We start from the raw sequence: 15,389 nt of genomic DNA on the forward strand, positions 1-15,389 counted from the left end.
ATATGCATCCGAAGAAGTGGGCTGTAGTCCACGAAAGCTTATGCTCTAATAAATTTGTTAGTCTCTAAGGTGCCACAAGTACTCCTGTTCTTTTTGCAGATACAGACTAACACGGCTGCTACTCTGAAATACATAATTTGAGTTATTTGTAATGACTAAATGATTATTTTAATTAGCAACTATCATGTTGATAAGGTGGGGTTTCCATGAAATCTGGGGAAGTAGGGCTTCCCATTAGAGGCTCCTGCTGGTAAAGCTCTACGAAGGCCCAGTAGAACGTAAAGCTGTCTCTCATAATGGTATCCCATAACGGTAATTACTGCGGTGGCTGGTGTCCACATTACCTTCCTTCTGTTGGTGGCATGCGTCCTCACCAGGAGCACTTCCACCAACTGAAGAAGGGCAGTGTGGGGGGCTGAGTGCCAGGGCTCTCAGCTCCGTGCAGCTCCCTGCCGGGAGCCCAGCTGCCAGGCTTCTTGCCTCCCTGCTCCTAGTCAGGAGTTTGTGTGGGGGGAGAGGCTGCTGCCCAGGCTTCTTGCCTTCCCACTCCCAGCCAGGAGCAGAGGGCAGCCACCTGGGCTTCTTGCCTCCCCGTTTCCAGCCAGGAGCTGGGGAGAAGCTGCCCAGGACTTGTTGCCTCCAGCAGGGAGATCCACGCCTGAAGTCCAGTCAGCTGCCATGCTACCGGTGGGGAATGGGGAACTGGGACCCCAGGGGGAGGGGCATCAGGGCTCCCAGTGGAGAGTGGGGAGCCCGGGTGGCAGCCATAGCCGGGAGCCTGGGTTGCAGTCTGGCTTGGAGAGGACCTAGTAGCAGCCTGGCTCGGGAGACGGCTTTCTTGTTAATTTCACGGCTTCAGTGGAAAAGAATGACAGCCAACAGCCAACGTAAGGAACGCAGTGTCTACACAGACACTTTGTCACCTTAACTACACCGACATAAGCCCTACGCCTCTTGTGGAGGTGGAGTTATGGTGTCAATGTAGTACAGCACGTATATCGGCGGGATATGTAGTGTAGACACTAACATAGTTAGGTCGACATAAGCTGCCTTATGTCAACCTAACTCTGTAGTGTAGACAAAGCCTAAGCAACCCTTTGAAAGCATGTAGTCCAGTGTTTGTGTGAATATTACAGATCCATAATGCCACTTGCAAAGCAATTAGTTTTTAATTAAGAGTGCTTACTGTACAATATATTTATCCATACCTCAGAATCTCAGTTATTCATGGAGGAGCTTTACAGTGAATTCCTGAAAGGGGTAGTATAATTCTGCTATTGTATGCTGTTTGTCTTACAGGGGACATGAGTTTAAGATATGAGCTCTGTTCTTGTTCTTGAAGTGCCTGTGGTTACACACTGATGCTATGTCTAAACTAAAAACGTCTGCCAGTATAGCTATGTTGGTCAGAGGTGTGATCCCTGACTGATATAACTATGCTGGCAAAAGCCCCTAATGCAGATGCAGTTTACAGGCAAAACTGCACTTTTGCTAGTATAGCTTGTTTTGCTCAATGGGGCTGGAATAAGCTATACTGGCAAAAGCTCAGTTTTGCTGGTATAAACTGCATCTACACTAGGAGCACTTTGCCAGTGTAGTATACCAGTACAGCTGTACCATTGAAGTCCTACTAGTGTAGACATGGCCTAAGGTTATAGGCTGGGGTTTTCAACAGAGCCTAAGGAAGTAAGGTGCCCAACTCTCATTAAAATTCAGTGGATTTTGGTAGCGTAACTCTCTCTTAGTAGATGTACGTGGCTGCTCTAACAATAACTGTAGTACCAAATAGAAGGACATCTTTCTTGACATTTTTGTCAACTTGGCTGTTACTTAAAAATGGCTTTCTAAAAATGCATTCCAGTACATTCCGCCTACTCTGACAAATCTGCTTTCCAGGTCAGAGTCCCCAGCACCCATCAGCTTTGAGGAAACTAGTCATCAGATTTATAGAATTGGGAGGGAATCATTGCACTGAATTAAGTGATGGCCTCTTCATTCAAAAGAAAGCAAAATAGGTGTAGTCTATATTACAGACTAGGGGCCTGTAAAAATCATTTTACATAACAAATCCATTTTTAAGTTGCAGCATGATGCAAAAAAAATCACCAGTAAACTTAAAAAGAACAGGAATACAGACTAACACGGCTGCTACTCTGAAACCGGTAAACTTGTGGCTTTTTACACTGTAAAAGGATTGTAAAAACAGCTATTTGTAGTAACTAATCTTAGTGCATGTAGTGGTGGGTTTCTTGGTAGGAATTTCAAAATTGTAGGGATATAAAGCCCTTATTTAGTACAAGGAACAACCTTTATATGTCTCAGTTCCAATTTCAAATCTAAGGCTGCTTATGTTTCTTTGATTCTGCTAGCTATTGACGTGGGTCCACAGAGATGTTATGTTACTCCTACAAAATTCCCCTTACCTACAGATCTTTTCTTTTCAGTTTATTTTGAGAAAACATTTTTATGCAGATTAGTGTCACATAAATTAATAATGATTCTAATATTAACCTACTGAAAAAGACAAAGAAGTAAACCAACATTATTTTATAGATGCTCTACATCATAGCCCCAGACAGTTGATTGAATAAACACCATTCAGTGGCAAGTTTGGTGAATTCTGCTCATGAGGGTTTTCTTTAGATTATAGAGAAGGAGTCGGCAGAAGTGGAAGCAAAAAGTAAAACTGTGAAAATAGATGAAGAGATTGCTACAGAAAAAGCAGCAGAAGCCCAGGAACTGAAGAATGAGTGTGAGAGTGACCTGGCAGAGGCAATTCCAGCGCTAGAGGCAGCACTTTCTGCACTTGACACACTTAAGGCAAGCTAAATTTTTAAAAATGACACTCTAAAGAATTATTTAATTTTTCTGTGTATTTTGGGTTATTTGCCAAAGAACACGTTAAGGAGAAAGGTTTGAAAAAGGTTAAAGTTCTCCGTTTTTGACATCTGGGGACAATCACAATGCACTAGATATCCTTTTATTCCTCTTCTGATTGTTAAAAAGCATACTTCTTTTTGTTGTGTGACACAGAAAGCACTTTTGAGAAAACAGGTTTCAGATATCTTCTCTGCTTGAAAGCCTGTGGGATTTTTTTCTCCCTAGACTTTCTTTATGTAACCCTTCTGCCCGTCTGAGTTGGCAGCAACAAGGGCCGGGTTCAGTATCTAGGTGTTCCATTTCAATAACACAATGCAAAACTGGCTCGAGCCCCCACCCTGGGACAATTACATACCACCCCCCGGGCACCTCTAAGAGGCAATACTTCCCCTCTCGCAAGCATGGAGTCTGAGTGTAGCAAAATCCTTTTAATAAAGGAGGGAAACAATGTGGCATTATGTTGGGAAAACACCACAAACAGGATTCATAACACAAACCATGAGCAAAAGACACCCTCCCCGCAAGTAAGTTTGGCAGTATCCTTTTCCCCTCAGGGTCTTAAGTCCAGCAACCCAAAAAATCACCCAAAGTCCCAAAAGTCCAACACCCCAAAAGTCTCTTGAGTCCAGCAACCCAAAAGTCACCCAGAAGTCCAACAACCCAAAAGTCTCTGTCCCTGGTCAGTGCAGCCCCAGAGTTCAAAAGTTTATCTGCAGAGTTTTACCTCCCAGCCTGGGGGGAGGGCACAGCAGTGTTAAGGGGCACCTTACATGGTCCGAGGCCGACTGCCCCGCCTCTCCATGGGGTTCTGCTGCAGCCTTCACCGCGAGCCACTCCACCAACCACTCCGCTCCACCGGCCAGCCCGTGAGCCGCTCCAGCCATTCCACGAACTGCTCCGCTCCCCCAGCTGTCCTGCGAGCCACTCCAGTCATCCCGCAAACTGCTCTGCTCCACCAGCTGCTCAGCAACATATCTTCAGCCCCTCCCCCCCCGCATTCAGTGATTTCAGCTCTTAGTAATTTTAGCTCTTTAGTGATGTCAGCTTGTAGTAGGGGAGCCTCAGTGCTGGTGCACCATTGTCCCAAAGTGAATTCAGCTCAGCAGCGGGTAACTAGACTCCTAATGGAATTAAAATTAGCTCTGATAGTCCACAGTAGAGAAAGGAGGAGGTGCAATTAGTATTTCAGGCCCTCAAAGGGGGCCCATACCATCAGGTACAAATACCTGCCCCCAGCCTCTCTCAATTCACTGGGTTTTGGAACCCATGTCCTTTGTCTAGCGAGTGCTACTTAGTTGATGGCAAGTCCCTCTGTCACGAAACAGTTTCATTGTCCTTTATTCACATAATCAGGGTAACAACACTATATTATTCCTGCCCCAATAACAGAGAAACTGGGGATCCCACAGCAGCCAAAATGACTATTTGGGATCATGCTAGGCACGTGTGTGTGCCTATGCAAACAAGATCAGCCCCTGAAGTTCTTTTCCACAACTCGCCACAATTCACCAACAGATGTCAGGGTAGAGCTCATCCTGACTCTGCTTACATTTATAAATACTTTCCCAAGGCAGTGTGTCTCTCTCCCTTCTTTCCCTGGCTCCCATCTCTCTCAGCTACTAGGTTCTGTCCTTTATTCTTTTTTTCTGGTCCATCTCTGCTTTAGGTTTTCTCTATATGCTTAGTGACAAATCATCACAAACTTCTTTGAGCACCACTCTGTATATCTTTGTTTTACCATCTTTTTGGAATGAGTGGTTCTGATCATGCAAGGAGCTGTGTTCCTCCTGCAAGGTGCTGAGCACCCTCAATTCCTGTTAAAGTCAGTGGGAGTTGAGGTCTCAGGAAGTGCTCAGCATTAGGCCCTAGTCTCAGGATTAGGCCCTAAATTTGTTGCTTTAGGAGACCACCTGGTTATTACTACACAAAAAAACTTAGAGGAGAAGAGGAATCCTGATTAAGACCTTACAAACACATTTATACATGCTTAACTCTCACATGTAGTCCAATGCAGTTCTTTCATTGGACTAATCACATTCCTAAAGCTAAGCACAAGCATATTGGCAAGACTGGAGCTGTATTAGGCACTACACAAAATCGACATGTTAACGTTGGTGTTTAATTTCTCCACCCAGCTAAGCTTAGGGATGTCCATTCAAGGAATCCATCGCTTACATTTTTGTTTTAAAATTATAATATGGCTAAGAATTTTCTGGATCTTGAATTTTTCAGTCACCATTATGACTCAGTTACCAGACTTTAGAACAGTATTGTAGAGAAAATGCCTGCATGAACTGTTCAGTTGGATTTACCAAACATATGAGAGGTCTTGTGTGCCACCTAGGGATAAGAACAAAGAAATCTTTTGACCTAATCTTGGATTTTTGTATGGTTTGTTTACACTTACCAAACTTGCTCTAATTTTGATCTCCCAAGTATAAGAAAAAGTTGCTGTCTGGTGGACTCTCTTCTTGTGTTCAGGCAATATTAACTATAGATTTTCAAATCATCCCTTCTAAAAAAAACCCTATAATTCTTATATTTATTGCATGCAGTGTTAAAATTCCTTTCATTTCTGTTTTTATTCAGGTTTCAGAGTAACAGCCGTGTTAGTCTGTATCCGTAAAAAGACAGGAGTACTTGTGGCACCTTAGAGACTAACAAATTTATTAGAGCATAAGCTTTCGTGGACTACAGCCCACTTCTTCGGATGCATACAGAGTGGAATAAATATTGAGGAGATATATATTTATGTTTATGCTCTCTGTATGTGTGTATATATATCTCCTCAATATTTATTCCACTCTGTATGCATCCGAAGAAGTGGGCTGTAGTCCACGAAAACTTATGCTCTAATAAATTTGTTAGTCTCTAAGGTGCCACAAGTACTCCTGTTGTTTTTATTCGCTACATATATGCTACTTGGTCATGAGAAATTGAGAACTTTTTTCTTTTGTTATGAATGTTGAATTTAATGTATTTTGCATATGATATACAAAACTGTAAATCAATACATTTTATTTTTAAAATGTCACTTTTGTTTTAGCCTGCTGATATAACAATTGTGAAATCAATGAAGAATCCTCCATCTGGTGTCAAACTAGTTATGGCTGCCATCTGTGTTATGAAAGATATAAAACCTGAAAGAATTACAGATCCTACGGGGATTGGAGGCAAGGTAAAATGGCAGAAAGTAAATTTCAAATAAGAATATAATTTTTCTAATATATTTGTTCATCAATAGCAGTTCTTCTCAAATGAAAAATATAGGGCCCTGTAAACTAGACACACATATGCAGCCTTCAAGAAAACCATGGATGCAGGCTGTATGTCCACAAGGAGACAGCTTCAACTTCCAATCCACCTGCTGTGGAACTACAGAATAGCTTGTGGAGTGGAGAGTTCACTGTTTTCTGCTTTCTGTGACTCCTGGTCCTGTATCTGTCCTTCTCCCTGAGAGTTGCTACTGATTTTGTAGAGACAGGGCAGTTAAGTGGACTCATGCCTTAGCCACTACAGGTGGTGAATCAGGCAGAACTCCCTTATTGTATGAGGTACCCCCGATCATTAGAGTAAAGGGTCTCCCCCCACCCCAGTCACTATTTGATTTTTAAGTAGGGTCTGGGGAAATATTTGATCTGACAGACTCCTCTCTGTGGCTGATTGCATTCTCAAGGAGATTTCATCTTCATACCATGTGACCCCATTGGATTTCTTTCCTTTCTGTCTTGGAAAAGAACATTGCTCTGACATTAGAACATTAGGGAAGATGGGGCCTTATATTGATAACATACATGAGGAAACTAAGTGGCAAATACTTTGGATTAGTAGTATACCTTTACCCCGATATAACGCGCCCCAATATAACACGAATTCTGATATAACGCGGTTAAGCAGTGCTCCTGGAGGGCGGGGCTGCGCACTTTGGCAGATCAAAGCAAGTTCAATATAACGCGGTTTCATCTATAACACAGTAAGATTTTTTGGCTCCCGAGGACAGCGTGATATCAAGGTAGAGGTGTATATTAAAGCTTCAAAATATAAACATTCTGAACTAAATCCTTAAACATGCTGCGATCTGACTTTTACCAACCTTTGGTAATAAGTATGCATTCCTGTCTGTTAATTAGAGGATATTTATGAATTCATTTTGATTTAAAAGTTCTTCCCTAATTTCCGTTGTAGGTCTTGGATTACTGGGGGCCTAGCAAGAAAGTTCTGGGTGACATGAATTTCTTAAAGGATCTTAGAGAATATGACAAGGATAACATTCCAGTAAGTGTTTGGTTAATGTCTTTTGAGTTATGAAATCTGCCTCCAAAAGCATGTACAGAAGATATTACACCAAGGGATAAATACACAGGGCTTTCATGGAAATAAACTGCATGGGGAAGAGGGAATTGTGTCAGCACACAGCAGCTTGCAATCTCAGTTATTCTGCAGGCTTTTAGGAGCAAGTGTCATCTGAGAAGTGAATGACACTGTTCAAGAAGGGTGCATGGCCAGGGCAGACTGGGAATACAGTGATTCAACTCCTCCTCTCAGTGGCTCCTACCAGTGGTGCCTCCTATGGCATTCCAGCAGGATTTAGAGTTATCCCTCAGTAGGGGTTGTCTGTACCTCTGCCCGCTAGCTCCTTGAGTGAAAAGTTCTGTACCGAGATTTACCCAGCTCAAAAATATGTAAGTAACATCTCCTTGTACCAGCTTTACTAAATCAGTCCCTGTATGTTTACCAGAGAAGCTGTGACAAAATCAGGTCTGGCATAATACATTTTATTTAGTTTTGAAAGGGCTAAATATATCAGTGGGGTTTCTTTATTAAAAAAACTGTATCTGAAAAATAGATTAAATCTGACAGTGTGGATAACATATGATTATATGCCCAGAAATGTACAAGGGCACAATATAAAGATATGACCTCTGCCTGCAGGGAACTTATTGTCTAAGGCAGTGGTCTCCAAACGTTTTTGATCGCGCACCCCTATCAGTAAAAATTTTTTGAGCACGCACCCCTGCTTTTTGCCAAAGCAAAAAAAAAAAAAAAAAGGCTGCTCAGACTCCTGTCCAACCTGACGAAGCAAAAAAAAACCAACCGCCGCTCGGACTCCCGCCCGAACTAAAGACGAAGCAAAAAAAAAAAAAAGCGCTCCGCCTGCCACGCACCCCCAAGGATCCTCTTGCGCACCCCACTTTGGAGACCACTGGTCTAAGGGCCTGATCCTTGCAAGTTGCGAGTACTTAGTATCTCAAGATTGGGCCTCCCAGAAGTAGGCACAGGCAATCTAATTCATTCACATACTCTGGTTGAAGATCCAGTCTTCATTCAGTAAAGATAACTTTGGAGCTCATCATTAAAAAGCTTTGCTGAAGTAAGTAAATTCTAAGGATGAATATAAAAGAAGAAAGGGAATGCATTTGTTTCAGAAGGAGGGGCAACTTAAAATAAGACTTGAAGAAGGACACAAAGGATGGCGATCTGACTAGGAGGGAAGCTGGGTAAGAATGTAGACATTGAGAAAATTAGAGAAACAAATTAGGACTGGACTCTGTCACAGTTACCCATATTGAGTAATTCCTTACTGATTTCAGTTGATCAACTTTTGGAGTTAAGGTATTGTTAAGCAAGGTAAGGGTAGCAAAACTGGGCCTGAGATAAATAAAGTTTTCCTATGGCTGTAATGTTTTTATCATGTAGGTGACTGTCATGCAGAAGATTCGTTCTGAATATCTGACTAATCCTGAGTTTGATCCACCTAAGGTGGCTAAAGCATCCTCCGCAGCTGAGGGTTTGTGTAAATGGATTATGGCTATGGAAGTGTATGACAGAGTTGCTAAGGTATGTTTTGATACCATTCCTGAAACTCCCGTTGACTTTAGTGGAAGTTACATACACATGAGGACTACAAGACTAAGCTATTTATTATGATTTCAGTTAAACTGAAATAAAAGGTTCTGCACAGGAAAATAAATTTAGGACATATATTTTCAAATTTAATAGCGGACTGTGACTATCTGTGAAGATGAAAATAACTGTCAGATTTGATGGAGATAAGATATGTTTTGCTGAAGCAGCATACAGATTAAAATGAAGTACTATAAAGTCTGTCAAAACTACAATAATACTTTTATTTTCTGCTTATACCATAAAAGAGGATATCTAAAATTGTGATCCAGGAGGTCCATGGGGAGTGGGTTGTCTACATAATTAAATATTTTGAGAATCAAGGAAGGAAAAAAGGGGATGGTGAATGGAGAGAGAGTCCATGCAAGAGACTTTCTCTTACAGAGAATTCCAAAGAATTAAATAGTTGAGGAGTCTCTGCCGTAGGGTACACACACCACTAAATAGAACAGAAATATGTTCATTCTACTAGAAAACTGTGAAAAATATTTGTATGTTCTTTTTTTCTTTAAACAATATGACCTAAATTACCATCTGTAAATGGATATTGAAAATCAAATGATAAATAAAGTAATTTTTTTTAGCCAATGGATGGTACTTTGGAATGATATTGTTTTGGGGATTTTTGTATTTTTTTTTGTTTTAATTTTTAACTTAGAGAAAAAGGAGAACAAATTCTGTCTGCTTTAATCCTTGTTTATCTCACTTCGGTAATTTTTTTTATCAATGGTACTAACATTGCTGCTATAATAATAATAAAAGGTGTCCGATGTTGGATGAAAATTTATGGCAAGCATCAATACAGTATGTTTGCTGCCTTGGTAATGCAACTTAATTTATTAATTTAATACAATAAGGTTCTGAGCCAGTTTAATTTTAATTTTTTATTCAAGTAATTTAGAATGAATTTACATTGTTAATTGGCTATGCTTCCTAAGCTTCAATCTCAAAAAACATAGTGCATTTAGTATATTAGACCCACCTCCCTATTCATCACTATGGCTTCTTTCCAAATATGAATATTATAAAATATTCTCTTCCTTACCTTGGAATATTGATCCAAAGTGTTACATATAGAACTTTATACATCAGTAAACCTATAATATATGGATTTAGCATCCCTGCATTAATTGTAATTGAACAGGTGGTTGCTCCCAAGAAAGCCCGTCTAGGGGAGGCCCAGCAGTCCTTAGCAGAAACTATGGCATTACTGAATCAGAAGAGAGCTGAACTTGCAGCAGTGGAGAATCATTTGGCAAAATTGCAACAAACCTTTGTTGAGAAAACTGAAGAAAAGGCTCGTCTAGAATTCCAGGTGGCTCTGTGTGCTAAGAAACTAGAAAGAGCAGAGAAGCTGATTGGAGGACTGGGTGGAGAAAAATCAAGGTCAGATGTAAATACAAATGCTGATTCGAACATGCATCAAAAAGTAGAGACAAAACCTGAGCTTTAGTTCTCTGAGCCTTAAACTTTTGCATCCCTGTGTCCTCATTTGGGGACTGGGGCAATCAGGTCCTTCAAAGATTGTCAAAGGTCCCAATATTGTGATGTAAAAAATACTCACCAAAACACTTGAGGCAGTCTTCAAAGCAACATTCAAGGGCACAAATACAATGTTTTAATTATTTCTTTGCAATTCACCTTTAACATAAAGGGAAAACACTTCTTGTGTTGATGATGTACTCTGTTAATGCTACCAATATAGCGGTTTTAACTTCTTTTATATGGTATCTTTGCTTATCTGTAGATGGTGTAATGCTGCAAATGATCTTCAAAATACATATGATAATTTGACAGGAGATGTTCTGATATCAGCTGGAGTGATAGCTTACCTGGGTGCTTTCACTATTGCCTTTCGACAAGCGTGTACTAAAGACTGGAGCAAGTTGTGCAAGGTTAGAAAGTTTATCTTAGCTTTAAATAATATCTTTCATCCCAAGGGATCCCAAAATGCTTTACAATCTGTGAGCCAAATCCTGAAATTTCTAATTTTTTACTTGGTGTCTTAGTAAAAATCATATTAAAGTTAGTGGTCTACATTTTGCTGATTTACACTTCTGTAAATCTAGAGTAATTCACTGAATTCAGTGGATTTATTCCAGGTTTACACTGGTGTACCAGCAATGATCTGATGTTGACCCATTGACTTCAGTGAGAGTTTCACGTGAGTAAAGACTAAGTAATGATTGAGAGGACTTCAGAAATTGGCCTTAAATAAATAAAGGAATCACTTTACAAACTAAAATGCAGCCACATTTTGATGGATGGCACAGTGCTAGCTAGTCTGTCCAACCCAACCACAAACCAAAAGAATTTTTGCATATTTAGTTATCCTGATAAAAGCCCTGTCCCCAAGTAAAGCCCTTCAAGTAAACCATTTAAATAAACCATTTTCAACACAACCATGTTTGAGATGGTGCTCCTTTACTCTGTTTCCAAATCTAAGTTTTGAATGGATAAATATGAAACATTTTTTAAAGTTTGCAGTGTGGATGCAAACATGTTAAGCACTGTTAAACTGTGCTACTTCCCTTTAAAACATTTTAAAAGTGGTTGCAAGAAAAGGGCTTGCATACTTGCAGAATGAAATATCAAGTCACAATCTAATGCCCTGATTCTGCAAAGGGAATTGCTCAGATGGACCCTTACTGCCATACAGCATCCCACTGATTTCAGTCAGACTCCATGGGGCATCTGTTTGCAGTACTGGAGCGTGAAGTATGGTGGATGGCAAGGTGGAAGATAAAGGCTTAGGCTATGAGCTTGCAAAGGGACCAATAGGGCTAACACAGGACCAGAATATTCCCTTTGCAAGATCAGGGCCTTTCAACTTCCACTTTGTGGTTGGATGTTGCTAGTCCTAGCTGCTCTTAGGTCCCAATCCTGCAAATAGATGCACTAATTTTGACCTATGTACCTGTACAGAATCCCATTGTTCCACTGAAGTCAGTGGTTTTCCTCATGGGTGCAGAGGTCTGTGCTAGCACATATATTTGTATAGCTGGTGCTTTACTGAAGAAATTATTGCTGCACAGTACTTGCTTGTGCTTTTTTTAAAGAGATACCATAGACTTGTACCATAGACTTGATTTAGGTAAGTAACGATGAAATAATATGTGACTGACCGGCATTGGAAAAGTGCATTATATTAATTGGAAGTCTAAATACAGAACAAATAAACAAAAGTTGGGAAAATTTTCTTGCAATTTAAAGATTTCCAGATGGTTCTGTTTTCCCGACTACACTGCAGTGTGTTAGTGATCATCACACAACATATTACAAAAGGGTTAAATAGAATACCTTCAGAACTGGAAAAAAAAATCGAGAAAAATCCCACAAAATTGGGGAAAGTCACCACAAAATTTGTACTAAATTGGGAAAAATCTTTCCATTTTCTGCAAAAGTGAATTCCCCCACCCCATGATTTTCTCTCCTTGAACAAAAGCCAATTTTTTAAAGCAAGTTGTGAATAAATTAATACTTTTAACCTAAGCAGTATTTTAACAATATTTAAAGAAATAAAGATTTATTTTTTCTTGTAGGACAAAAATATCCCTTGTTCTGAGAACTTCTCCTTGAGTAAGACCCTTGGTGACCCAATAAAAATCAGAGCCTGGAATATTGCTGGATTACCAACAGACAACTTTTCAGTTGACAATGGTGTGATTGTTGACAACTCCAGGCGTTGGTAGGTAACAAAGAAGCTAATAATTTGCTAAAACAAACTGAGATTTCAGACTAAATGAAATTTAGTCTATATACTAGAAACAGAAAGGTGCTGCATACCCTTCTCCTCCCAAACCCTTCAGTGGAACTTGAGGAGGCTTTGTTCCTCACAGGATCAGACCCAATGTTTTCAATGGGTGAAAGTTTTCCTTCCAGAATATTACAGATAATTTTTTCATCTTTAAATGCAGTTGTTGAATTTTATATTGTGATTAAACTTATTTCTGGATTATTCACATTTTCCAATGTCTCTATTGTGCACAATGACTTTACATTGCAAAATTATTGACTAATAACACAGATTGATATAAGTCTGGTAATTTCTTCTTTTTTGCAGTTGTAGAAACATAGAAGGCAGAAGGACATTTTTTGACAACAGTTTTAATAAATATTTTTCTTGTGTGAGCCATTAAATATATAAACCACAATATAGAAAAACTGTGCATCAGATGATACACATATTTCAAAGTCCTATTGCTACCACAGTCACCTTCAGCTTCACTCTTTGTCATGTTTTAGAGACTAGTATTTTGGATGAAATTGACTTCTGTGCAGAGGGCCAGCGCAAGGATTTTTGTTATCAAAGTCTGAGCTAAGCCTTATTTTGAGGACTTAAGTCCCACTTAAATGCTGTGAGAGCATTGGGATGGCCCTCTGCACAGAAGTGAATTTCAATAAGTAAGAAAAACATTACAAATTGCAATAATAATGTTCTATTATTTATTCTGTTCTGGAACCTGAATGTTGCCTACAGGAAGAAAGACACTCAGATACTATTTATATCCCTTCAGTGATCCTCCATTGAAACTCAAACCGCCTACCTGTGGGATATACTAAATTTGTCTGACAGCTTTTGTGCTAAAAGCTTTTGCTTCCTTTTAAAAAAAAATATATATCTATATAGATATAGATATAGACTCATATCTTCAGTTAGTGCAAGTGAGTACAGCTCCATATTGCAAAACTCACATATAATAAAAAATTCTAAAAAATCAGAATTCCAAAGGAGAAATACAGCGAAGCGGTCAAAAAAAATTCTGAATTCTGACTTTTTTTTTTTTTAAAAATCATAAACACCATCTTCATGGCTTTTAAAAGAATTCTGATATTTCTGTTCAAATTGTGACTGTAATACTCAGCCAGTGGACGTTCATCTCTTAAAATAATACAGCCATAAAGTATCGTGTGTCACTTTCTTCCAGCTAGTCCATAGCAGAAATAATCTTGAATTTACAAAAAGTCATGTATACTGAGCAAGTTCTTTGTACTGTACATTCTAGGCCATTAATGATTGATCCCCAGGGTCAAGCCAATAAATGGATAAAGAACTCCGAGAAAGAAAACCAGTTGAGTGTTATCAAGTTCACTGATACAGACTACATGAGAACTTTGGAGAACTGCATTCAGTTTGGAACTCCACTTCTGCTAGAAAATGTTGGGGAAGAGCTAGACCCATCATTGGAACCCCTGCTGCTTAGACAAACCTTTAAACAAGGTACAAGAAAATTAGTTATGAGCCCAGAAGTATGCAGCATTAATGCTCATCTAATGATCTGTTATATCAGCTAATATTTTTCTTCTTTCTTTACTTTTGCTGCTTATGATCAGAGAAAGGTAATTTGATAGCCTTCTTAAGCTGATTTTTACTTTTTAATAAAGTTCACAAATGTCACATTATAGATTTCTTACTTGAAAACTTCACTATGCAGCGGTGATATATTTAAATATAGTAGGTTTGACCCTGCAAAGGTAAAACTCCCATTGACGCTGAATATCTTTTTTCTGAAGTGTTATAATATACTAGGTAATGCTAGATATCTTATTTATAAAATATGTTTTAACTTAGTAGGCTGTATTATTTATTGCATTAAATTCTGAAAAGTTATCATGGTATTTTGCAAAAGTTGCAATTTTTCATGTAAGTATTATCTTCTCAAAGTGATATGATGATGAAGAAAAGGTCCTGGTTTAAGGTGGGAATCTCCTTTTTCAAAAAATGTATCCTTTGTTTTCCAAGTGATAAAAAGGGGTGAAATTAAATAAGTGAGAGAAAAAGAGTGGGTAGAGGGACCTGAACACTGAATTTTCTTGTTTTGTTTTCAAATGAAAAATGAAAATTGAAACAAAAATATTTGGAGGTGTAGGAGTCAGTCTGTGAGCAGCCCTCCCATGGATAAGAGGAAGATGTCTGGGTTATGTGTCCACCCTTTAAAGATCCCCACTCTACTTGAGTGGAAGATAGAAAATGGATGGTCTGTCCCTGAAGATCGTCTGCTCTTTTAGAGAGAGCTGATCTCTCTAAAGGGGAGGGGAATAGGGCTGTAGCAATCTCCTATGTCTCTAAAGGTTGAGCCACAGACAACCTGCCCCATATGTGCTTGTTGCAGCAGACGCTAGTGGCACATATATGTTGTAAATATTTGTACAGGGCCACAGGTGTGTGTGACACTTTACAGACAAACAAAAGAACTTCCAGGGAAATTTTACAGTCTAAAATTATACAAAGCATGACAGGTGGTAGCAAAAAACATAGGAGAGTTTGGGTTAAGGTCAAATAAGACTATGTGCTTGCTTGATATGCTGTGTATGGATCTTGTCAAGATCATCTTGATATCTTGTTTTAATACATGAATTGGCTTGAGCTACTGTGAAACAAGAATATGAAGTTTAAAAGCAGCCACACAAAACCTGTACCTTTTCCAATTGTATATGTACACAATAAAGGAAGGGCAGAAATGTGTGACCCCTCAATTATTTTTACCTACTATGGATGAATTCCTGGCAGGGCCGGCTCTAGGATTTTTGCCACCCCAAGCAAAAACAATTTTGGCCGCCCCCCCATTTTTTTCTTACCCCACCCCCGGCTCCGCCTCTTCCCC

The 15,389-nt window shown here is 39.4% G+C and overlaps 1 protein-coding gene across 3 annotated transcripts in view; it reads left to right on the forward strand.

Moving 5' to 3' along the window:
• Positions 1–15,389, forward strand: part of DNAH12 (dynein axonemal heavy chain 12) — a 181,279-nt gene that overhangs the window by 125,297 nt on the left and 40,593 nt on the right. For all 3 annotated transcript variants that reach the window (XM_065550977.1, XM_065550978.1, XM_065550979.1), the window contains exons 49-56: positions 2,644–2,820; positions 5,927–6,058; positions 7,066–7,155; positions 8,578–8,718; positions 9,929–10,170; positions 10,532–10,679; positions 12,327–12,472; positions 13,791–14,005. In XM_065550977.1, the coding sequence (XP_065407049.1) occupies positions 2,644–2,820; positions 5,927–6,058; positions 7,066–7,155; positions 8,578–8,718; positions 9,929–10,170; positions 10,532–10,679; positions 12,327–12,472; positions 13,791–14,005 (1,291 nt within the window). The remainder of the gene's footprint in view (positions 1–2,643; positions 2,821–5,926; positions 6,059–7,065; positions 7,156–8,577; positions 8,719–9,928; positions 10,171–10,531; positions 10,680–12,326; positions 12,473–13,790; positions 14,006–15,389) is intronic.

This window comes from Chrysemys picta, chromosome 7 (genome assembly GCF_011386835.1).
Source record: "Chrysemys picta bellii isolate R12L10 chromosome 7, ASM1138683v2, whole genome shotgun sequence".
NCBI lineage: Eukaryota > Metazoa > Chordata > Testudines > Emydidae > Chrysemys > Chrysemys picta.